Source organism: Dama dama, chromosome 13 (genome assembly GCF_033118175.1).
Source record: "Dama dama isolate Ldn47 chromosome 13, ASM3311817v1, whole genome shotgun sequence".
NCBI lineage: Eukaryota > Metazoa > Chordata > Mammalia > Artiodactyla > Cervidae > Dama > Dama dama.
Genome location: NC_083693.1, coordinates 62,852,707 through 62,873,612, shown reverse-complemented (window position 1 = coordinate 62,873,612; position 20,906 = coordinate 62,852,707). Strand labels below are relative to the sequence as shown.

General features: G+C 43.8%; 2 protein-coding genes and 1 non-coding gene across 14 annotated transcripts in view; 2 read left to right on the top strand and 1 right to left on the bottom strand.

The window, feature by feature from the left end:
- FRMD5 (FERM domain containing 5) overlaps positions 1-10,553 on the top strand; it is a 333,295-nt gene extending 322,742 nt beyond the window's left edge. For 2 of the 4 annotated variants that reach the window (XM_061159285.1, XM_061159288.1), the window contains one exon: positions 5,934-10,551. In XM_061159285.1, coding sequence (XP_061015268.1) covers positions 5,934-6,508 — 575 coding nt within the window. In that variant the 3' untranslated portion in view covers positions 6,509-10,551. Of the gene's footprint in view, positions 1-5,933 lie in introns of all 4 variants that reach the window. The other 2 variants (XM_061159286.1, XM_061159287.1) reach the window with 2 other exon arrangements.
- Positions 10,554-12,581: 2,028 nt separating this feature from the next.
- TRNAA-CGC (transfer RNA alanine (anticodon CGC)) lies at positions 12,582-12,653 on the top strand. The gene has a single exon. It is a non-coding gene; the product is annotated as a tRNA-Ala (tRNA).
- A 166-nt stretch (positions 12,654-12,819) lies between these two features.
- WDR76 (WD repeat domain 76) overlaps positions 12,820-20,906 on the bottom strand; it is a 54,696-nt gene continuing 46,609 nt past the window's right edge. For all 9 annotated transcript variants that reach the window (XM_061159274.1, XM_061159278.1, XM_061159273.1 and 6 more), the window contains 2 exons: positions 19,742-19,795; positions 12,820-14,312 (listed from right to left, as the gene is read on the bottom strand). In XM_061159274.1, coding sequence (XP_061015257.1) covers positions 14,057-14,312; positions 19,742-19,795 — 310 coding nt within the window. In that variant the 3' untranslated portion in view covers positions 12,820-14,056. The remainder of the gene's footprint in view (positions 14,313-19,741; positions 19,796-20,906) is intronic.

Here is a 20,906-nt window from a genome sequence, read left to right as displayed (position 1 = left end):
TATAAAGTTGAGTGCTTTCCTTTCTGAAGATGACATTTTGTAGGGCCTCAGAAGGTCTCAAGGAACAGGACACAGAATACGACTGCTTTATACCTGTCTCTGTCCTGGAGGCTGGGGAGGGAAGGCCCTCTGCCCTTTCTGTGGGAATGCAGTTTGTTAATGAAAATGGAGAATCACTTAGGTTAGGAAGGACATTGTTCTGCTGCTCCTCTGGGAGGATCCCTGGCTTGTGCTTAGAAATTAATGATGTGTAAGTGACTGCATCACCCAAGTATGCTACAGAACTACAAACAGGCTAGGGGTTAAGAACCCTGGCCGAGCAACCACCATCAACTGCCTTAATTATGAGAGTATCATAGTGCTCCATTTGTAAAACTCCATGGGATTGTGAAGAAACTGGTGTATGTGCAAGTACTTTTCTATATTATTTTATTGTTTTTGGTGGCACCAGATCTTCATTGTTGCGTGTGGGCTTTCTCCAGTTGTGGCAAGTGGGTGCTATTCTTTGTTGCAGTGTTCGAGCTTCTCAGTGTGGTGGTTTCCTGTCATGGAGCACAGGTTTAGTTGCTCCGAGGCATGTGGGATCTTCCTGGACAAGGGATCGAACCCATGTCCCGTGCATTGGCAGGCGGATTCTCAAGCACTGGACCACCAGGGAGGTCCTGTGCAAGTACTTTAAAGAGATGAAAGCATTTACTGGGCAGCAGCAAGCACAGTGCAGAGAGCCCTGGTCCAGACAGCACAGAGGAGGTCAGAACAGGAGCTCTGCCACGCATTTTCTGGGGCAGATTGCTTGACCTCTCTGAGCTTATTGCCCCCACTGCAGAGAGGGGAATGGGTGTCGGGTGGGGGTGGCCTTGTAAACTACCAAGTGTAACTGCGATGAGTTGTCATCAGACACTGCCCCCTGGTTTTCCCTCCTATCTTACTCTTCAGTGGAGAACTGAGCCTGGCTCTCTTCTTCTGGGGGGTGCATCTCAGCAAAGTGAAATGTCTTCTCATCTTTTGAGGACACATATCTTCCTCCCCTCTCTGAGGCCCTTCTTGCCATCTGGCCTGAGGCTGAAGCCGTCAGGTCCATCCCAGGACTCCCGCAGGAAGTCGGGACAGCTGTCCTCCCAGAGAGAAGGCCACCCCCAGGGGGGGCTGGCAGTAATACAGTATCACAGAGCAGCCTCGGGCATTACTGCTCCCCAGTACAGGGAAGAACATCAAGAAAACCAGCATTCCCCATCCAGGTGGGGATAGAAGTCATTGGGAGTAACTGCAGGCAGGGTTAGCAACTCCACAAGGGTGGGAACACTGTCCTCAAGCTTCCCCAAGACAACCAATGGGGCCGCCTCAGCTCCCAGCCAGCCCTGGCTTTACCTTCAGCCTCCTCCCAGAACCTGTACTTCTCCCATCATAGCAGCAGTAAGCTCCTCAACATCCAAAAGTCACCTGAGCTTGCAAAATGGCCAAGGAGGATGCAGAGGCCACGCGAAAGCTGGTAGAGCAGAGAACCCCCTCTCTCCCCAGGGCCAGGGCCCGGCCTCAGAACTTGACACCTGGCAGATGACAGCGCAGCAGGCCTCCGTCCCAGTGCTTCTCCCCAAGCCCCAGGCTGCCTACAGACAAGCACAGCCTTCATCCCCACCCGGGGCCCATTTAGACCCAGGAGGGAGTAGGCAGCTCAGAACTGCCCCGGCAGGAATAAACTCACAGGCAGAATGAGAGTCAGGATGAGAAGAGGCAGATGGACATCTGCCTTGGAAAAATACAAGACTTCAGCAGTTAAGTGGCTCTTACCAATGCGTGCGTGCATGCTTAGTCGCTTCAGTCATGTCCGACTGTCTGCGACCCTGTGGACCATGGCCTGCCAGGCTCCTCTGTCCGTGGGATTCTCCAGGCAAGAATACTGGAGTGGGTTGCCATTTCCTTCTCCAGGGGATCTTCCTGACCCAGGGATCGAACCCGCGTCTCTCATGTCTCCTGCATGGGCCCCTGGGAAGCCCGGAAAGTAAATGGTTTCTTAAACAGAGTAGAAGAGAGGTATGTGCCATGTGCAGTCACTCAGTGACGTCTGACTCTCTGCAACCCCATGGACTAGAGCCCAACCCAGGGATCAAACCCACATCTCTCCTGTTTCCTGCACTGGCAGGCAGATTCTCTACCACTGTGCCACCTGGGAAGTACAGGGGTCATGAAGCCTAGTGAAATAAAGAATGGATCATTGCAGGAGGAGAGAGTTCAGCTGCATCATCTCTGAAGGGAGGTTTTGCCTTTAAAGCCCCTAACATGGCTGATCCCCACTGTCCACCCAACCAGGCAGGGAAGGGTAGGAGGGACGTGATGGGGGCCTCGGAGAAATGGCAAACCATCAAAACTCCCAGGAAGTTATGGACATTTGAAATGGGTTCATGCTCCATCAGGGGTTGTCTTTCCTGCAGTCCATACACCATGTAAATTGCTATCACAGAAACCCTTTGCCTTTTCCAGGGGAAAGCTTTGTTTTTCTCGAAAAATGGGGTAAACTGCAAAAGTGTTAACGTAACATTATAGTTTGAATGAAACCATGTAATCTCACTGAACTGAGACCTTTAAACAGAAGCCTGGCCCTGCCCTCTGCTCTCATGGATGCCAAGATAACACGTTAGCACAGGCCTGACCCAGACCCAGAGAGGACACTCAAGTATGTCCGTTCCTGTCACTCACTGTACCCCCGGGACACCAGTCAGCAACCAGACTGCACAGAGCCCAGCAGAGGAGAGGGCCCATTTCCAGCTGCAGAGCCCCCTCCTCACACCTCACAGCCTCGCACCACAAGGCCCCCTGCCTCTGCGGCTTCACATCCTGGGTTTTCTGGGGCAGTCCCGCTTCCTCTCCCCTCTGGCATCACCCCTACCTTCTCGGTCCCTAACCCTCTGAGAGGCCTGGGGCCCTGATAACGGGCCTCAGGGAACCAGCTCTACGGGCTGGGAAAACATTACTTTTTATGGGTCTAAGTGCTTCTGACTGAATCCAGGGCCCTGATAAGCTTGGCCTCTCAGAGCCGCTCTGCTGTCTGCAGCACGGGAGGCACTGTAAAGGGGCTGCCGTGGCGTGTGATCAGTGAAAAGGCCTTCGTCCCTGGTTGGGCTTCCATCCGTGCCCCAGTACCTTCTCTTCCTGGCTGGCCCCATGAGGAGACCAGCTGGTTTCTGCTGAAGACGTGCCTGCCTTCTGAGCCACCATGGGGAAGAGCCTGATTAAGATTCACACGCGCGTCCGAGTTCAGCTCCGGCTGACTAATCACTGCCTCCGGCCCCTGAGCGTGCGCATCCTGAGGCTGGGGCCCCGGCTCCAGGGGAGGCTCCTGACCGCTGTGCCCCCCAGCCCACTGGGAGCTGACTCCAGGCAAGGCGACCAGCTGGAGCGCCTCCAAGGTAAAAAGACACCCTTTGTCTTGCTGTGCCGCCCACCCGAGCCATCCCAGAACAACAGGTTTGAGGCGAGTGATGGTTTCTACTGAAACCTGAAGGTCTGTACAGGACCAAACTGGCACAGGAATGATGATTTAAGATCACCTCACAGGCGTGTCTGTGAGTGGGTGGCCATTCCCTTCTCCAGGGGATCTTCCCAACCCAGGGAGCGAACCTGGGTCCTCCTGCATTGCAGACGGAATCTTTACCGTCTGAGCCACCAGGGAAGCCTGCTGTGGGGGGAACAGAAGAGCAATATTTACTGAATAATTCTGTCTGTCGGGTGCTCTCCTTAGGGAAAAAACGCACGCATAGCCCGTGTCTTGCTTACTGAGAGCAGCAACAACTCACAATGAGGTGGCTTCTGTGGCCCCGCTGATTACGCCTTCTCATGCCACGGCCTTGGCCTCTCACCTTCCCCAGCAAGCTTAGAGCTGAACTGTAGGTCAAGCTGAGACTGCAGTGAAGTGGCTTCTGGCAGCTAATCTGGTCATATGCTGCAAGGTCTGCCATCAGAGCTGTCCTTGTGAGGTGCAAGGGAGCAGAGGTTTCAGAGAATGGAGAGCCACAAGAGGATTTGAGAAAGGAGCTGAGCAAGCATCCTGTCCAGTCAGGGCCTGAAGAGGTTTCTGTTTTATCAGGAACCCATTTCATACTCCCAGGTACGTGTTTCTCATGTTACACGTGCAATGGGGGAGGAAGGGAGGAGCAGAGAGCAGAGCAACATCAAAGGCGCTGCAACAAGGGACAGGCTCTTATCTTATTTCATGACGGTTTCTTGGGCAACTTAAAGCTAAGGCAGGTGCAGGCTGTTCACTTAATTCATCCTGGCCTGCTGTTCCACGCCCCGGAATCCAGCTGGATGGTCATTAGCACCATGGAATAGAAAGATCCTAGGACTCTACCGTCGCCTTTGCCAGTAACAACCAACCACATGATTCTGGCAAGTTCTGTAACCTCTTGCCCTCTCTAGTTCAGGAAGAATGTTGAAAGATGAAAGTGCTTTGAAATGTTTAAAACATTATATACAGATTTAAGAGTTTAGAGTGTAGAGACAAAGGAAATACAGCCAGGACCATGAAGCTTCTGAAAGCAGGAGCTGAGAGCTGTGGCAAATACACTAATGGTGATGTGATGGGGGGCAGAGGCGGAGAACGGGAGGCTGCCGTCTCCCCCACCCACCCCAGCCACTCGTTTGTTCCTCTGGAGAACCTGTAACTGCAGACACGCTGAGACGGGCTGAAGCAGCCTGGGCAGGCAGGTGGCCTGGCCGCAACTGGCTACCCTACAAGGAAGCTAATGAAGATGAGACACACCACTCCTGAAAGGTGACTGGCACCTTTTAAAAGAGACCTTGGGCTTTTGAAGCTAACCCTGAGCCAGAAAACTCCCTAAGCAGCCCTGGTTAGGTCAGATCTTTACTACCTGGGAATCTGGTTCAGTCTGGGGCAGTCAAGGTCGATTTCAGAGCAACAGAAAAGGACAAGCTTCTCTTGATGTGGACCACAAAGGTAGGGAGAGCCACTCCGGCACCACCAGTGTGTCCAGGAGTGGGAAATGCAGACACTGAATCTGAAGCAAGAAGCCTTTTTCTTGGGAGCACTCTGATGGGGGCCACACTCGGCCAGCCTGAGTCCACATCCTCAGGCCTGGGTGGCCACTGTGTGGTTGAGGGAAGTAACCAGTTCCTGTTTTTCCCTACCAGAGAGCTCGAGCTCTAGAAAGAGAAATGTTCTAAGAGAATAATGAGCAGTGTTAGGGCCAAAAGACCCTTCCTCCTAACAAACGTTAAGAGAATTTCCCACTGGTCCTCTTCTCAGAGACCACTCTGTACTCCAAGCTGACAGCTTCTGTGGTTTTACCTATTCTAGACCCAGCTCAATTGAAGGTGAAAAGAGAGGGCGAGCACTTAAGAAGAGCAGGTTGGGTTTTCACCCCACTCAAGGTCAGTACAGATAAAAGTGGAGGCTGAAGAGACTGACAGCAACTGCAGAAATCCAAAAGATGAGCTCCCAAGTTCAAGGAGCAGTATGTTCGGGTGTCAGGAGGACACTCAGCTTCAGAATAGGTAATTGATGAGGCCCCACTGGGCAAAACAGTCTCCTCCTCATTCCTGCCTCTTAAGACCCTCGGGGCTCCCTGAACCAAGACCCCAGTTCTGGGTCAGAGATAGTATGCAATTCTCTTTCAGCTTGGGCTAGAGCCAGGACACCGAAGGCAGGAAAGGCAGAATCAGTAACGAATTGGCCAAAACTATAAACAAAAAGGGGGGGGGGGGGGGGACAACAATGTACAACCAGTGACAATGTGATTCCTGCTGCTTCTCTGGTCCCATTGATACATCAAAACAGAATGCAGGAGCGACGGCGGCTAGCCATGTGGGGCTGCAGAGGGGCTTCCTAACACTTCAGTGACCAAACAGAATGGAGCTGCCTCCACCAAAGTGTGCGCCAGTACACAGAAAGCCTGCTCACTTCCCCTTTGTCTTTCCAGGCCTCGAGTCCCTGCGGGACAGCGCCCACTCCACCCCGGTACGTGCCTCCTCCCACGGGGACACCTTCCTGCCTCACGTGAGAAGCAGCCGGGCAGACAGCAACGAGCGAGTCGCCGTGATCGCGGACGAGGCCTACAGCCCGGCGGACAGCGTGCTGCCCACCCCTGTGGCCGAGCACAGCCTGGAACTCATGCTGCTCTCCCGGCAGATCAACGGGGCGACCTGCATCGAGGAGGAGAAGGAGTCCGAGGCCAGCACCCCCACTGCCGCCGAGCTGGAGGCCCTCGGGGGCGAGCTGAGGGCCCTGTGTCAGGGGCGCGGCAGGCCGGAGGAGGAACAGGTGAATAAGTTTGTTTTAAGTGTCCTCCGTTTGCTCCTTGTGACCATGGGACTCCTCTTTGTTTTGCTCCTCCTCCTGATCATCCTTACTGAGTCTGACCTTGACATTGCCTTTTTCCGCGATATCCGCCAGACCCCTGAGTTTGAACAATTCCACTATCAATACTTTTGTCCCCTCAGGCGATGGTTTGCCTGCAAAATCCGCTCAGTGGTGAGCCTGCTCATTGACACCTGAGAAGGCATGAATCCTCCCAATAACTAGCCAGGTGGACCAAGGAGCCCGGCTACCCATTCCCAGCAATGGGACCCATCGCGGAACCATCGGCACATGTACCAAGTCCTCCTCTCATGACTCAAAAAGTCCACAGCCTAGGAGGGTCGTTTCCCAGAAGAAGAAAGGGGATAGGCACACGCCTTGTCTAAACTAACTGGGAAAACGCATTTCCTTCAGAGGTTCTCTCAAGAAAGGCTCAGCAACTCCGTTTCTCATCCTCCCAATCTGCAGGATAATTTTTGGTTCTGATTTTTGATTTTTCATAGATGTGTATTATTTTGAAAATATCAAAAATAATTTATTTTGTTATTACTGATTCTCGCAGTAGTGTCGCCCAGCAGACGGGACACTAGTCGGAGACTAGAGGGCTGGCGTCTTCTGTTTACTGCAGGAGCTTCCCTGCTGGGGGCCCAGCAGACTCATCACTGCAGCCTCAGCGGGGCAGGTCAGGGGCCGGGACAATGGGGACTGTCTAGGTTTTCTTCCCAGACAGAGCTTTTAAAAAAAAAAAAAGTAAACATCCATGTAGAACGATTAAATGGAAAGTTGCTTCTTATGACGGTCTGAGTTGGATTTTCTTTTCCTTTTCTTTCTTTCAAATCTGAGCAGAGTGGGCATCTGAAGGGACCACCACGAAAGCAGCAACAGCAGCAGGGGTGGGGTAAGTCTGTCCCCTTAGACTAGAGCCTAGTGAGCATCACCATGAGTTCTGTATAATGAACTTAGACTCCCGTGATTTTTTTCTAAGGACCTCAAGACTTTTACAGTGCTCCAGAAGCAATAGGTAAATTCAGTGGTGCCAGGGGTAGACAGCACTGTCAGACGTTGGACCAAGTACAGTTAACAGAAACCAGAGCTAAGGTAGCAGAGAGACTGTTGAGATCAGACAGCAGTACTTATTTTGTATACCCCTCTCCCCCCAGAAAAGACTATTTCAATTTATATTTTAACAACAAAATATTATTTTCTTATCAATTCACCTTTTGTTTTTACTTTATGGAGTAAGAAAAATAGAGCCTGATGAACTTAAAGATGCAAGAAAGAAACTGATCCTGAGAATGAAAAGCTTCAGAAAATAGAATTCCAAGATCAACCAAACAGCCTTGGAAGGGACCAAGAAAAGAATCTCACTTTTTTTAAACAAGAGTTCTAAGAGATGCCTCCAAAAGAAGGTGAACGTGGCAAAGACCAACACTTAGCTGTAGAAACACTGCCCCCTAGGGTCATCCGCTGCACCAGGAAGATGAAAGCTTGTAGGAAAGCGCTGGTTCTCTTGGCTGAGAGCCGTGGAAGCAGCCGGAAGTGTAAAGGGTGAGTGTGGAGTCTGCGGCCCAAGCTCCACAACACTTACAGCCGCTCACACAAAAAACTTGTTTTCATCTCAGGGAGAGATTTCCAAGTCATCTGGGGCTGGAGGATGTAGGCAGGACGGTCTGTGGACAGATTCCTGGGGCACGCAGAACAGAATGAGTCACATGCAGGTCTGCTTTGCCCCAGTGTGTCCTCTGAGGTGGCAGAACCATATCCATGTACAGAATATCACAGCCATGGAATAAACAGAGTTCTTCTTTTTGAAGGTGGGTATTGCAAAATTTCAAATGCCCTTTTATCTAGACTAAGGGTCGGCAAACTTCTGTAAAGGGCCAGGTGGTAAATATGTTTAAATTTTGGTTTTTGAAGGCCATACTCTGTAGCAACTACTCCATTCTGCTGTCTTAGCACAAAAACAGCCACAGGTAATACATAAAAATCCTATTGGAACACAGCCTTGCTCTTTTATTTATAAAAACAGATGGTGAAAAAAAAAAAAAAAAGACAGTGAGCTGAATTTGGCCCACAGGCCAGAATTTGCCAACCCCGATCTAGACAACAGAACTGTTTCTTACCAGTGTGTGAGCAGGAAGGCCAGCTCTGCTCAGATTCCTGACAGGTAAAGATCCAGGATCATTTCCAGTAGAGGTGCTGGGCTTGCTTGTTTAAAGGGTGCTCGAACAACCAACCAGCAGAGATGTCTGATGCCATGACGAGCAAGATGAAGAACTGTTATGCTAATACGCAGCCAGAATCAAAGCCTGGAAGAGGGCCTGTCTGATCATTTCCATACCAGCAACAATTTGGGCAGAATTACAAACATCTGTTTTCCAAGTGGCAAGACAAAAACTGAGGGAGATCCTAGTAAAGATCAGGGATCACTCAGAACCAGAGAGCCACTGCCACTTGTCATCTACACAGGAAAGGCTTTACTAGCAGAGGACTGGAGTGAAAAGTAGACTCAAAGAGGACAAGGCTGTCAGGAGACAGGGGGCTGGTTTTACCCTGGATATCTACTGTCTTATGCAACATAGCAGATTACCTTTTAGTGTAGTGTTCCTACCTCAGTCTGTAGAATATGGTGTTTCTATGCAGTGAGTGATAGCCTCGACTCTGACCTTTCATATTCACATTAACGAAAGATGCAGTATTCCATATCATGGTATGTTACTTGTATCTAGAGTTCCAACGGTACAACAGTCCACACCACTTCCAACAGCGGGATTTGCTCTCTGAACAGAAACTTGTGGGTTATTTTTTTCCAGAGCTTATCCTACAAAATACAGATAGAAAAGTCTCCTTCAATTTGCTTTTCACATAATGCTTGAATAACAAACCTCCTCTGTTGGTGACTAGTCTTTTTTGGTATCTCCCCCATCATTAAAAGTTGTTCACGTTTTTTAACCTAGTTTTACTGTGTTCCACTATGTCTATTTTCTCTCAAAATTAGTTTGATCTCATTGTAGAAAAAGCAATGGCTTCCATAGCTTCATCTATCAGAGGAAATAAAATTCTTACTGAAGAATAGTGTACTGCATCTTTAAGCAGTAGAAGGTAAACTACCTGCAAATGTGAATTTCTTAGTTTCATTAAAAAATATATATATAGTTGTTAACCTTTCGTGTGCCAAAAATTCTAAGTTACATTTTCCTTCAAAGCAATGTACTTTTTTCTACATATGCAGTATGTAGTTAGCATAAAATCACTGGTGCCATGAAAATTATTTTTAAACTTAAATAAATATTTAAATATCATAGAAGAGAGTGGACTCTTTTTTTCTTTTTAACTGACAGCCGGTCTCACTTTCTCAAGTTAACAGCCCATAGATAAAAGGACACCAGTGGGGTTTACACAGCTGACTGCTGTCTGTGACTGGAATTATTTAAAAGAATCACTTTGCATACAGTCATCTATTATCCTTATTCCTCCCCCCCAGATAAATACTATTAAGAACTTAGGGACATATGTATACCCATGGCTGATTCATATTGAGGTTTGATAGAAAACAAAATTCTGTACCAGCAATTATCCTTCAATCAAAAAATAAATTTTTTAAAAAAGGAACTTAGAAGCTGTAAGTGTGGAATGATTTTAAATATGAATTGGACCTCGTTTTTCTGATGAGGAAAAAACAAGAAATTATTTTCCCAAGGTTACACAGTCTTAGAGCCCAGAGGAGACCCTAGACGGTCCAACTTCTGAACTCCTATTAAGTCTGGAGTAAGAAAGAGAACAGAAAACACTTCCTATAAAGGGAACAGGATGACCTCACCACTACAGTGACAAGCCTTGTACTTACAGGTACTTTCAGCATCCATTCCTTTAACACTATCTCATCTCATATCTGTAACCACTCTATGGCTACAGGCTGGTAATGGTCTTCTAAATTCCATGAGCATAAAAGATGAAACCAAGGTCCACTGTGCTACTTATTATCTAATCATCTTGTTTTCAATTCTACCTGCCCTCCAACCCTCCATTCTGCCACTAGATCATCTTCTGAAAGCAGTCACCTCCAAATTTTAAGAGATTCCTATTACCTTTAAAATGACATCCAGTATCCTGTCCCCAGTGAAGTTTTTTTTTTTAATTGACAAAAATCTTTGCTTAAAGTGAGCTGAAAAGGAAAAAGCATGAGAACCACTGGATAAGAGTGGCTTCCCATGATGCCACAGATTCACAGCTGCCGCCCTTCCTGGATAACTGACGAGGACTCACCTGTGTGCACATCCTTTCAGGGCCCCTGTCCAGACTCCCACTGCTTCGGTTTCCTCAGCCACAACCACGCTGCCACACCTGAACACATTTCTGCTCTTCGCTCCCGAACAGGTTTCCTCTACACACCCCTACCACGTGCTGATGGAGTGAAGTAAAACACCCCAAAGATACTTATAAAACATTTCCTCACACAGATTCTATTTTAGGAAAATATATATTAAGATGTTTTATTTCTCATTCTGGGTAACTGTACTAAATGTTATCTTCCTCACAAAACTCCACCTTTTAATTTGAAAAGTCAAACACAGCCAAATGAACCAGAATTATGGGTCTATGCTGTCTTATAACTAAAACTCACGATTGGCCACCAGTGAAGTGAACGTCACTCAGTCGTGTCCGACTCTTTGCAACCCCATGGACTATACAGTCCATAGAATTCTCTAGGCCAGAATACTGGAGTGGGTAGCCTTTCCCCTCTCCAGGGGATCTTTCCAACCCAGGCATCGAACCCAGGTCTCCTGCATTGCAGGTGGATTCTTTACCAGCTGAGCCACAAGGGAAGCCCAACTCTGTATTAAAAAGGAAAAACAAAACAAGTACTAAATCAGAAGGGACAGCCTAACAAATGAGATGCCTAAGCTTTTGGAATCTGAAGACAGAGGGCATCTATTTTTTCCTCTCAAGTTTGATACAGAAGGCACTTCTCTGCCCTCCTCCTCGTCCCCTGTACACTGGCTGAAAATATTTAAATCTTTGTATCCACAGCCCTAAAGCTCTCTGCTTTCCTGGAGAAGTGTCTTTGCAAAGTCTTCTCTGTGGAAAGGTAACTCAAAAGCCAGAATACTAAAACAGGTCTTAAGCAATTAAGATTCTATCAGTCCCTAATCATTTGCAGTTTCTCTTAGTCTGACCAAGTCTCCACTCACCCCAAATGAGATCATCTCCTTCCTCCTCAATGTCACATTAAAAAAAGAAGTCAGGCATCTCAAAGAAAATAACACCAGTAGAATTCAGAGCTTACGTGGTTATGAGATATCATAAAGGCCAACTAACACAAAAGGTTTATCCGGAAAGAAGAGAGTGCAAACATAACATACACATAATTACAGAAGCCACTTGACTTTAAGCAAGTCTCTGGGAAAAGTGCCTTTCACAACAGAATACATTTAAGCATGTCCGAAGGGAGACAACTGTCCTTTATGTGCTTTCTAGATTTAGACAATTGTTTCAGTATAGCGCTTACTGTGAAGAAACAGGCCCCCACTCACTCTCCTTCCTGCACTGCCTCAAGAAGACGGAACTCTGGAATGGATATAAATAGCACAGTTTATGAACCCACAGTTTATGAACCTACAATGGCAAGAGAGACCACAAAAGTGAGAAACATCAAGAATTTTCTAACATTTATAGCAGAAACCAGGCAATTACCATGACGTATTCAAGGCTTAAATGACAGTACTAATTTGATTAAGAGTAGTTTTCAACATGTTAAGAAAAAGAACAATTCCCACAGAACCAGCCACGACTAGAATCTATAAAATTAACTGGTGTAGAAAAGGGAAAGGGAGCCTAAAGTCTTCATTTAACTATTTCCAGAACAGTTTATAACATACCTCAACCTCACACAGGGCTTCCCAGGTGGCGCCAATGCAGTGAGACATTAAGAGGTGCGAGTTCTAGTTCGATCCCTGGGTCAGGAAGGTCCCCTGGAGGAGAAAATGGCAACCCACTCCAGTATTCTTGCTGAGAGAATCCCATGGACAGAGGAGGTCACAAAGAGTCTGATAGAACTGAGCATTTAAGCACATGCACCTGTACAACTTCACAGAGCCTTAGTTTGTATTTCATAAATTAATATTTCCACCTTGCTTATCAATTCTTGTATTCCAGCACCAAGAAAAGAGAGAAGCCCTATTCCTTATAAATACCCATAACCTTTTAATAAGCTTCAAAACTTATTTAGTCTTTAATTACAGAGAAGGAAATTAAGAAAAACGTTGGAACTTCCCTGGTGGTCCAGTGGTTAAGACACTGTGCTCGCAATGCAGGGGTCCAGGTTCAATCCCTGGTCAGGGAACTGCATCCCACAAAATGCAGCTAAAAATCCTGCATACTGCAATGAAGACTGACGATCCTGCATGCCACAACTAAGACGTGGCCCAGCCAAAGAAATAAATATTAAAAAAGAAAAAAAAAAGTTATTCAAGGAAATTATATATATCACTTTATTTCTGTGACATACAATTCTGAAAAAATCCTCTTAGAAATCAGGCATATTGCTGAAAGTATTTACAACAGTCTTTCAGTAGTCATTTGGCAATGAAGAACAACAAAAAATGTTGGATAGATAATAACACACAGTAATCTCAGTTGCTGATTTAGTAGTGTCCAACAACAGACACATTCAAGTTGCCACAGCTTCTGAAAACAAACATTTTTAATGAATAAATGCCAGAAATGGTATTCCATAACACTTTACCAGGCTACTAAATCTCCTCTGGAGAGTTTAAAAGACAAGGACACATAAAGCTGGCTGGGGCCTTCTAAGGCAGGAGCTCTTCTTTAACCATGACCCACAGTACCATAGTAATAAAGAAATACATTTTACATCATAAAATACATATGCATGTATACCTATAGCTATGTATGTATATGGAACTAAGCTTCACAAAAGAATATTTGTTCTAATTATGTTTGCTATTCTATACTATTCATCTCCTTTTCATTTTTTTAGACACTGGTCATGGTCACTTAACTTACATCAATAGCTACAACCCAGAGTCTGGGAAACAGTGGTCTGAAGGTAATCTCACACTGGGTGACAGGGATTAGTATATTCCATCCCTGTGCCTACAAGCCCTGGGACTCCCTGGCTGTGTCTCAGGAGTCATGGAGAGGAGGGCAGTGGGGAGAAGGTCAACACAGGGACCCAGGCCCTGCCCAAGTGAACCACAGCTTCTCAGCAATTATCTTGGGATTTCATGTAAGATTTAATTTAGAGGCAAGGGGGAAAAAGTGCTCAGTTTAAAAAATTAAAAGTTTCAAAATCACTCAGATGACATAACCTTTCAGGATCCCTTCCAGTGTATATAAGTCTAGAAATAAATATGTATTTCAAACTGTAAAATAAACCACAAATCTATATATGACTATAGAATCAAGGCAACAAAACCAAAACACTGATCACTCAAAGCTTTGTAATTTATAACGAGAATTTCTCAACATTCTGCCTGGTTAAAAGTACTGAAGGCATCACAGTCACCCCTCCAAGGCCCTCCCCATCCTACAGAAACAACCTCCAAGGCCTCCCTCTTCCTAAGAGTACATTCTGCTCATAATTCTTATTTACAAAGCAAGTTTAAATTCGCTAAATAGTACATATTACCAAGTAAACAGACTAAGCCACATGAATTACTAGGCTCCTTAGACAGATTAATTTGAACAAATTGGTGTTTCCAAACCAAAAACTCCACAACTTTCTTAATTCATAAAAACATGTACCCTCCCACTGGAATTACCTCCAGCCAAAATATACCGAGTTGGGTGCATAGCATTGATAGAACACACAGAGGCAAGGCATTCTCCACCCAGAAAAGAGTGCACCCACTTTCCTGTCTCGTGGAAGATTTCCACTCGCCGTGGATGGGCCATGCTGCCAACTATGACACAGTCTTCCTGTTTAGGGTCCCACACAGCTTGGAACCTGGTCAGCCATCGCCCAGTGATGGTGTTGTGCCTAATGAAAAAACAATTTTTTTGAAAGACAATGAGTGTTAAATAACTCAAAATAGCATGGGCAGAGGGTAAAGATGGCATTGCTCCTAAATGCTGGTTTTCTATGCCAAGTTTCAAGTTACTGAGTCATCGACGACCTAATCTTATCCTTCCTACAAGACTGAAACTCGGGAGAGAGATGTTGTCTGCATTTTTGAACCTCCAGTGCTGAGTACAGTGGTTTGTGTTCAGTGGATGGTCACTAAACATACTGAAATGGCACTTTTTGTTCACTGTTTCCTAACTCAATGCACTCCCCTCCTTTTTTTTTTAGCACATGCAAATACAAGACCTAGAATAAAGAAATATACGATCTAAGTTATTGCTGTTTAACAGAATCTATTTCCCATATTTGTATTCCCCTAATAACCAAACCCTGAAATCATTTTATAGTCTATACAACCTTAAGGTAAAACGTACTTTGGGGGCTCAAAGAAAAAAAATCACAAGGGAAATTAGAAGATATCTGTACACAAATAAAAATGAAAACACAACTACCAAAATCTATGGGAGCTATGAAAGCAGAGGGAAATTTTTAACAGTAAACATTAAAAAAGAAGAAAGATCTCAAAATCAACACTCTAACTACATCTCAAAGAACTGGAAAAAGAAGAATAATCAAAACCAAAAGTTAGCAGAAGGAAGGAAATAATAAAGATTAGAGGTAAAAGAATTAGAGAATACAAAAACAATAGAAAAAATAAACTAATAGTTGGTTTTTTTAAGAGAAAAAAACTGGCAAGCTAGACTAAGAAAATATAAAGTGCAAATAACTAAGATAAGAAATGAAAGTGGGTCATTACAACTTATGTTACAGAAATAAAAAGGATTATAATACTATGAACAATCATACACCAATAAACTGGACAATCCAGAAGAAATTAATACATTCCCAAACACATAAAATTTACCAAGACTAAATCATGAAGAAATAGAAAATCTAACTAGAATTATAACTAGTAAGGGGATTAAAACAATAACCAAAAACTTCCCATCAAAGGAAGCCCAGGACCAGATGGCTTCACTAAAGATTTCTATGTAACATTTAAGTAAGAATCAACACCAAATGCTCCTCAAACTCTTTCAAAAGACTGAAGAGGAAGGAACACGTCTGAACTCATTCTATGAGGCAAACACTTCTAATACCAAAGCCAGACAAAGACCCTACTGGGAGAAAAAAAAAAAAAAAAAAAGCCCTACAGACGAATATTCCTGATGAATACTGGTGTTAAGATTCTCAAGAAAATACCAGCAAAAAAATTCAAACAGCACATTAAAAGCACAAAATTAAAAGCATAAAAATTAAACAGCACATTATACACCATGACTAGGTTGAATTTATACCTGGAATGCAAGGAAGGTTCAAAACACAAAACCCAATTAATTGACATACCACATAAACAGAAAGAAGGACAAAAATCATAAGATCCTCTCAACTGGTACTGAAAAACCATCTGACAAAATTCAGTACCCTTTCATGATAAACACTCAACAAACTAGGAATAGACAGAAACTATCTCAACATAATAAAATAGGGGTCATATGTTAAAGGCGCACAGCTAACATCATACTCAATGACGAAAGACTGAAAGCTTTTCCTGTAAGATCTGGTAAAAGGCAAAGATGCCTTTCTTGCCGTCTATTCAACATATTTAACACTAGAAATTCGGTAGAACTAGAAAACTGGGCAGAATTAAAGACTACACACACACACACACACACACACACACACACACACACAGAGTTAAAACTAAATCTCAGCAAATTTGCAGGATACAATCAACACACAAAAATCAGTTGCATTACTACACACCAACAATGACCAATACAGAAGGGAAAACAACTCCAGGACTTCCCTGGTGGTCCAGTGGTTAAGAATCCACATGCCATGGGGCAACAAAGAATGTGCACCACAGCTACTGAACCTGTGCTCTAGAACCCATGCTCAACAAGCTACCACAATAAGAAGCCCATGTACCGTAGCCCCTGCTCGCCACAACTGGAGAAAGCCTGCCCAAAGCAACAAAAATCCAGCATAGTCAAAAATAAATAAATATATTTCTTTAAATCCCATCTGTAATAACATCAACAAGAACAAAATATTTTGGAATAAATTTAACCAAAGATGTGAAAGATCTGTACACTGAAAACTGCAAAGCATTACTAAAACAAAGTGAAGTCGCTCAGTTGTGTCCGACTCTTTGCTCTCCTGTGGACTGTAGCCCGCCAGGCTCCTCTGTCCATGGGATTCTCCAGGCCAGAATACTGGAGTGGGTTGCCATTTCCTTCTCCAGGGGATCTTCCCAACTCAGGGATTGAACCCAGGTCTCCTGCATTGCAGGCAGACGCTTTATCCTCTGAGCTACCAGGGAAGCCACAAAACAAAAAAAAAAAGACACAAATAAATGGAAAGACACAAATAAGATACAAACAAAGACACAAATAAATTGTCTGTGGATTAGAAGACTCAATATTGTTAAAATGTCTGTACTACCCAAAGTGATCTATAGAATTCAACCAATGCAATCAATCCCAAAGGCATGTTTTACAGAAATAGAAAAAAACAATCCTAAAATTAATATGAAAGCTCAAGGGATTTCAAATAGCCAAAATAATCTTTAAAAGAACAACAAAGTTGGGGGCCTCATATATCCTGACTTCAAAAAATATACTACACAAAGCAACAGACACCATGACAGCATGGAGCTGGTATGAAGACAGACACTGTGGACCAGGGGGTGGGGCAGAGAGCCCACAAGGAGACTCGCACGTTCCTGGCCAAATGATGCTTAACAAGGGTGCCAAGACCACAAAATGGGGAAAGGAGAGTCCCTTCAAAAATGCTGCTGGCAAAACTGGATATCCACATGCAAAAGAATAATACTGGACAGTAACCCTGATGGATCAGTGGTGAAGAATCTGCCTGCAATGTAGGAGGTGGGGGTTTTATCCCTGGGTCGGGAAGATCCCCTGGAGGAGAAAATGGCAACCCACTCCAGTATTCTTGCCTGGAAAATCCCATGGACAGAGAAGCCTGGTGGGCTACAGTCCATGGGGTCACAAGAGTCATAGATGACGTAGTGACTAAACCACCATAACCTTATACTATATACTAAAATCAACTCAAAGTTGATTTAAGACCTATACCTAAGACTTGGAACTCTTAATAAAACATAGAAGAAAACACAGGGGAAAGTTTCAGCACACTGGATTTAGCAATGATTTTTTGGATATGACACCAAAAGTACAGGCAACACAAGCAAAAATAGACAAATCTACATCATACTTATAAACTGTGCAAAGGAAACAATCAACAGGCTGAAAAGGCAACCACAAAATGGTAGAAAACATCTGAGAATCATATATTTGATAAGGGACCAATATGCAGAATATGTAAGGAATTCCTATAACTCAACAACAAAAATGATATAATTCAAAAATAAGAAAAAAAATAAGCAAAAGACCTAAATAGACAATTTTCCAAAGAAGATAGACAAATGGTCAATAAGCATATGAAAAGATGTTTATCATCACTAATCATTAGAGAAATGCAAATCAGAATCACAATGATATATTACCTCACAATCATCAGGATAAGTATTGATAAAGAGAAATTAGAACCCTAGTGCACTCCTGGAATGTAAAATGGTTTGGCACTGGAAAAACAGTATAGACGTTCCTCAAAAAATTGAAAATAGAATTATCAGATGATCCATTAAAATCTCCTTTCTGGGTATTATCCAGAAGAATTCGAAGTAGGATCTTCAAGAGATACCTTTACACCCATTTGTTCACTGTAGCATTGTTCACAATAGCCAAGAGGTAGAAACAACCCAAATGTCCATCAAGAGGTGAATGGATAAAAAAAAATATGGCATATACGTGCAATGGAGTTATTATGCAGCCTTTAAAAAGGAAGGAGATCCTGTTACATGCTAAAACATGGATGAACATCGAGGACATTATGCTAAGTGAAATAAACCAATCACAAAAAAACAAATACTATATGATTTCACTCATATGAAATATTTAAAGTAGTAAAAATCATAGAAATGCAAACTAGACAGATGTCTGCCACAATCTAGAAAAGAGGGAGAGCGGAATTAATGTCTCATGGGCCAGGTTCAGTTTTGCAAGATAAAAAAATTCTAGAACTCTGTTGCACAACAACGTGATCACACCTAATGCTAATGAACTGTATACATACAAATAGTTAAGGTGGCTGACTTACTGTTTTGTGTTTATAATCACAACTAAAAATAAGGTAAAAAAACAATTTAAATATATGTGGGGCTCTTCACTGCTCTCCAAAGCAAAAAACAAAGCACTGCCCTCTTATTCTCTACATTGCAACACCAACAGCCCTTTCTTATTAAAGAAGGATGAACAATGGAGAACCACATTTCCCACTGCCATTCAATGACCTATCTCTACTGACCCCAAAATCATCACCCTAGATAATTTTTTTTTAAATACACACTAGAAGTCAATAAACTAGAGTTAATAAAGTTTGAAAAAGGAAACGAAGAGGGGAAATTCTATGAAAAAGAAAATAAGCATATTAAATATAGCCTCTGCTGTTGTTGCTAAGTCGCTTCAGTCGTTTCTGACTCTGTGTGACCCGATAGACGGCAGCCCACCAGGCTACGCTGTCCCTGGGATTCTCCAGGCAAGAACACTGGAGTGGGTTGCCATTTCCTTCTCCAATGCATGAAAGTGAAAAGTGAAAGTGAAGTCGCTCAGTCATGTCCGACTCTGCGACCCCATGGACTGCAGCCTACCAGGCTCCTCCAGCCATGGGATTTTCCAGGCAAGAGTACTGGAGTGGGCTGGCACGGCTGTCTCCATATATAACCTCTATACATGAAGCAACAGTTAACATATATTGCATACCCTGTCCCCAACTTTATAAATGCTGATAAAGAAGTATGTGTAGGAAGTAGACACTGAGTAGTTTGATGTACAACACATATATTAAAAGCAGCAGATGCAAAAAGAGGATAACCAAACAAAGAAATAGGAAGATGGGGAAGCTAAGCCCAGAACAAACAGGCGCAAATAAAGAGTGCCTCAGCTAGCCTCACGAGCAAGTTAGTCTCAATACAATAACATGAGTAATTCAGTTTTTGAATAAAGTCATTCACTTTAACCAAAAATAACCACTTGGAGGCAGAGAATAGCTACAGACTAAAAGAGACAGAACCTTTTTGTAGACACAGGCAACCTGGAAGCAAGAACCCTTCTGGATGGGATAGGAACAAGTAACCAGGAACACTGTAATATAAAATCAGACCTATACATCTCTTTGATAATCAGATGTCTAATGTATGCAGTCCAATAAAGAGCTCATAGTAACCCAGGGTCCACATTATTTGGCATATGGAAACTGACCTGATAGTGGTGATAAGAGGAATCTTCGAGGATATACAGCTGCTGTCAAAGATTCTGCAAAATAAACAGCAAGAATAAAGAAGCACACTCTTTTTATTGTTTCTTGAGATTTTTCTGAAATATCATCAGGGTATTTAACAACCTTTTCATTGGTTCATGATATGAAATGGTTGTTGTTTTAAAATATATAGGATCAGGCTCTAACAAACCTCAGTTAGCTAATATATTTATAAAAGTGACAAAGAATATCGTAAAATTCAGTGCTTAGAGTTTAGTGTGGAAACTATTTAAACACTATTATTCCAAACTTAAATGTACATTCTACAGTGATAATCCAGACTCTATAATCAGATCCACAGTAATATAGGTCATACATTACAGATGTCATCTGAAAATGCACAAATAACCTAGAAGTGCAGGCATGTATCAAGAGCAATTTCCCCACGAGACTTATCAGTTGAGGGCGTCATATTGTCACTTCCAGGCTCTGGCAAGACTGACTGGCCAGTAACTAAGGGGAGGAACTCTCGGGGCAACTGGAGGAGCTCAGAAGCCTCCAGGAGGCACCCTGGCAGAAAGTAGCCATGTCATCACCACCTCGCCCTTCTCCTTGTGCCTAGCTATCCCACTGCCATTTCTTGGCACTAGAACTTATTAACTAATTAGATTACCAGAAAGCCAAATCACAAGAGTAAAGTTTGCAGTGCAAAGGAACAGGAATGGGACAATTAAGTGGCCTTTAAGACAAAGAAAATGGCATGGGTGGAAAGGGGACACTGGGCTGACACTGCCCAGTGATTAAATCTCTCAATATACTACCTGGTAATGCTCACAGACTTTACTAGGAATTAACAGGGCTCCTGTTACACACCATAAACCACGCTCTTCCCAGTATATGGGTCTAAACAGAAATTAGGTGGTTTTCTAGAGCCCAGCCCATAGTATGCATTCAACAGACACTTGTTGAGTGAATAATCAACACATTCCAAAATCACTTAAGGTAAAAGTCTCATAAACTGAGAACTGCTTGCAATGTTAAGCAAAATTGGGGATTTTAGAAGAGAACAAACTTATTTCCTTCATGGTTGCATTAACATTCTCCACATTTTAAAAAATTGGCATTATTTTCTATTTTTGTTCAACTGGCTTATGTTACATTTTAAAA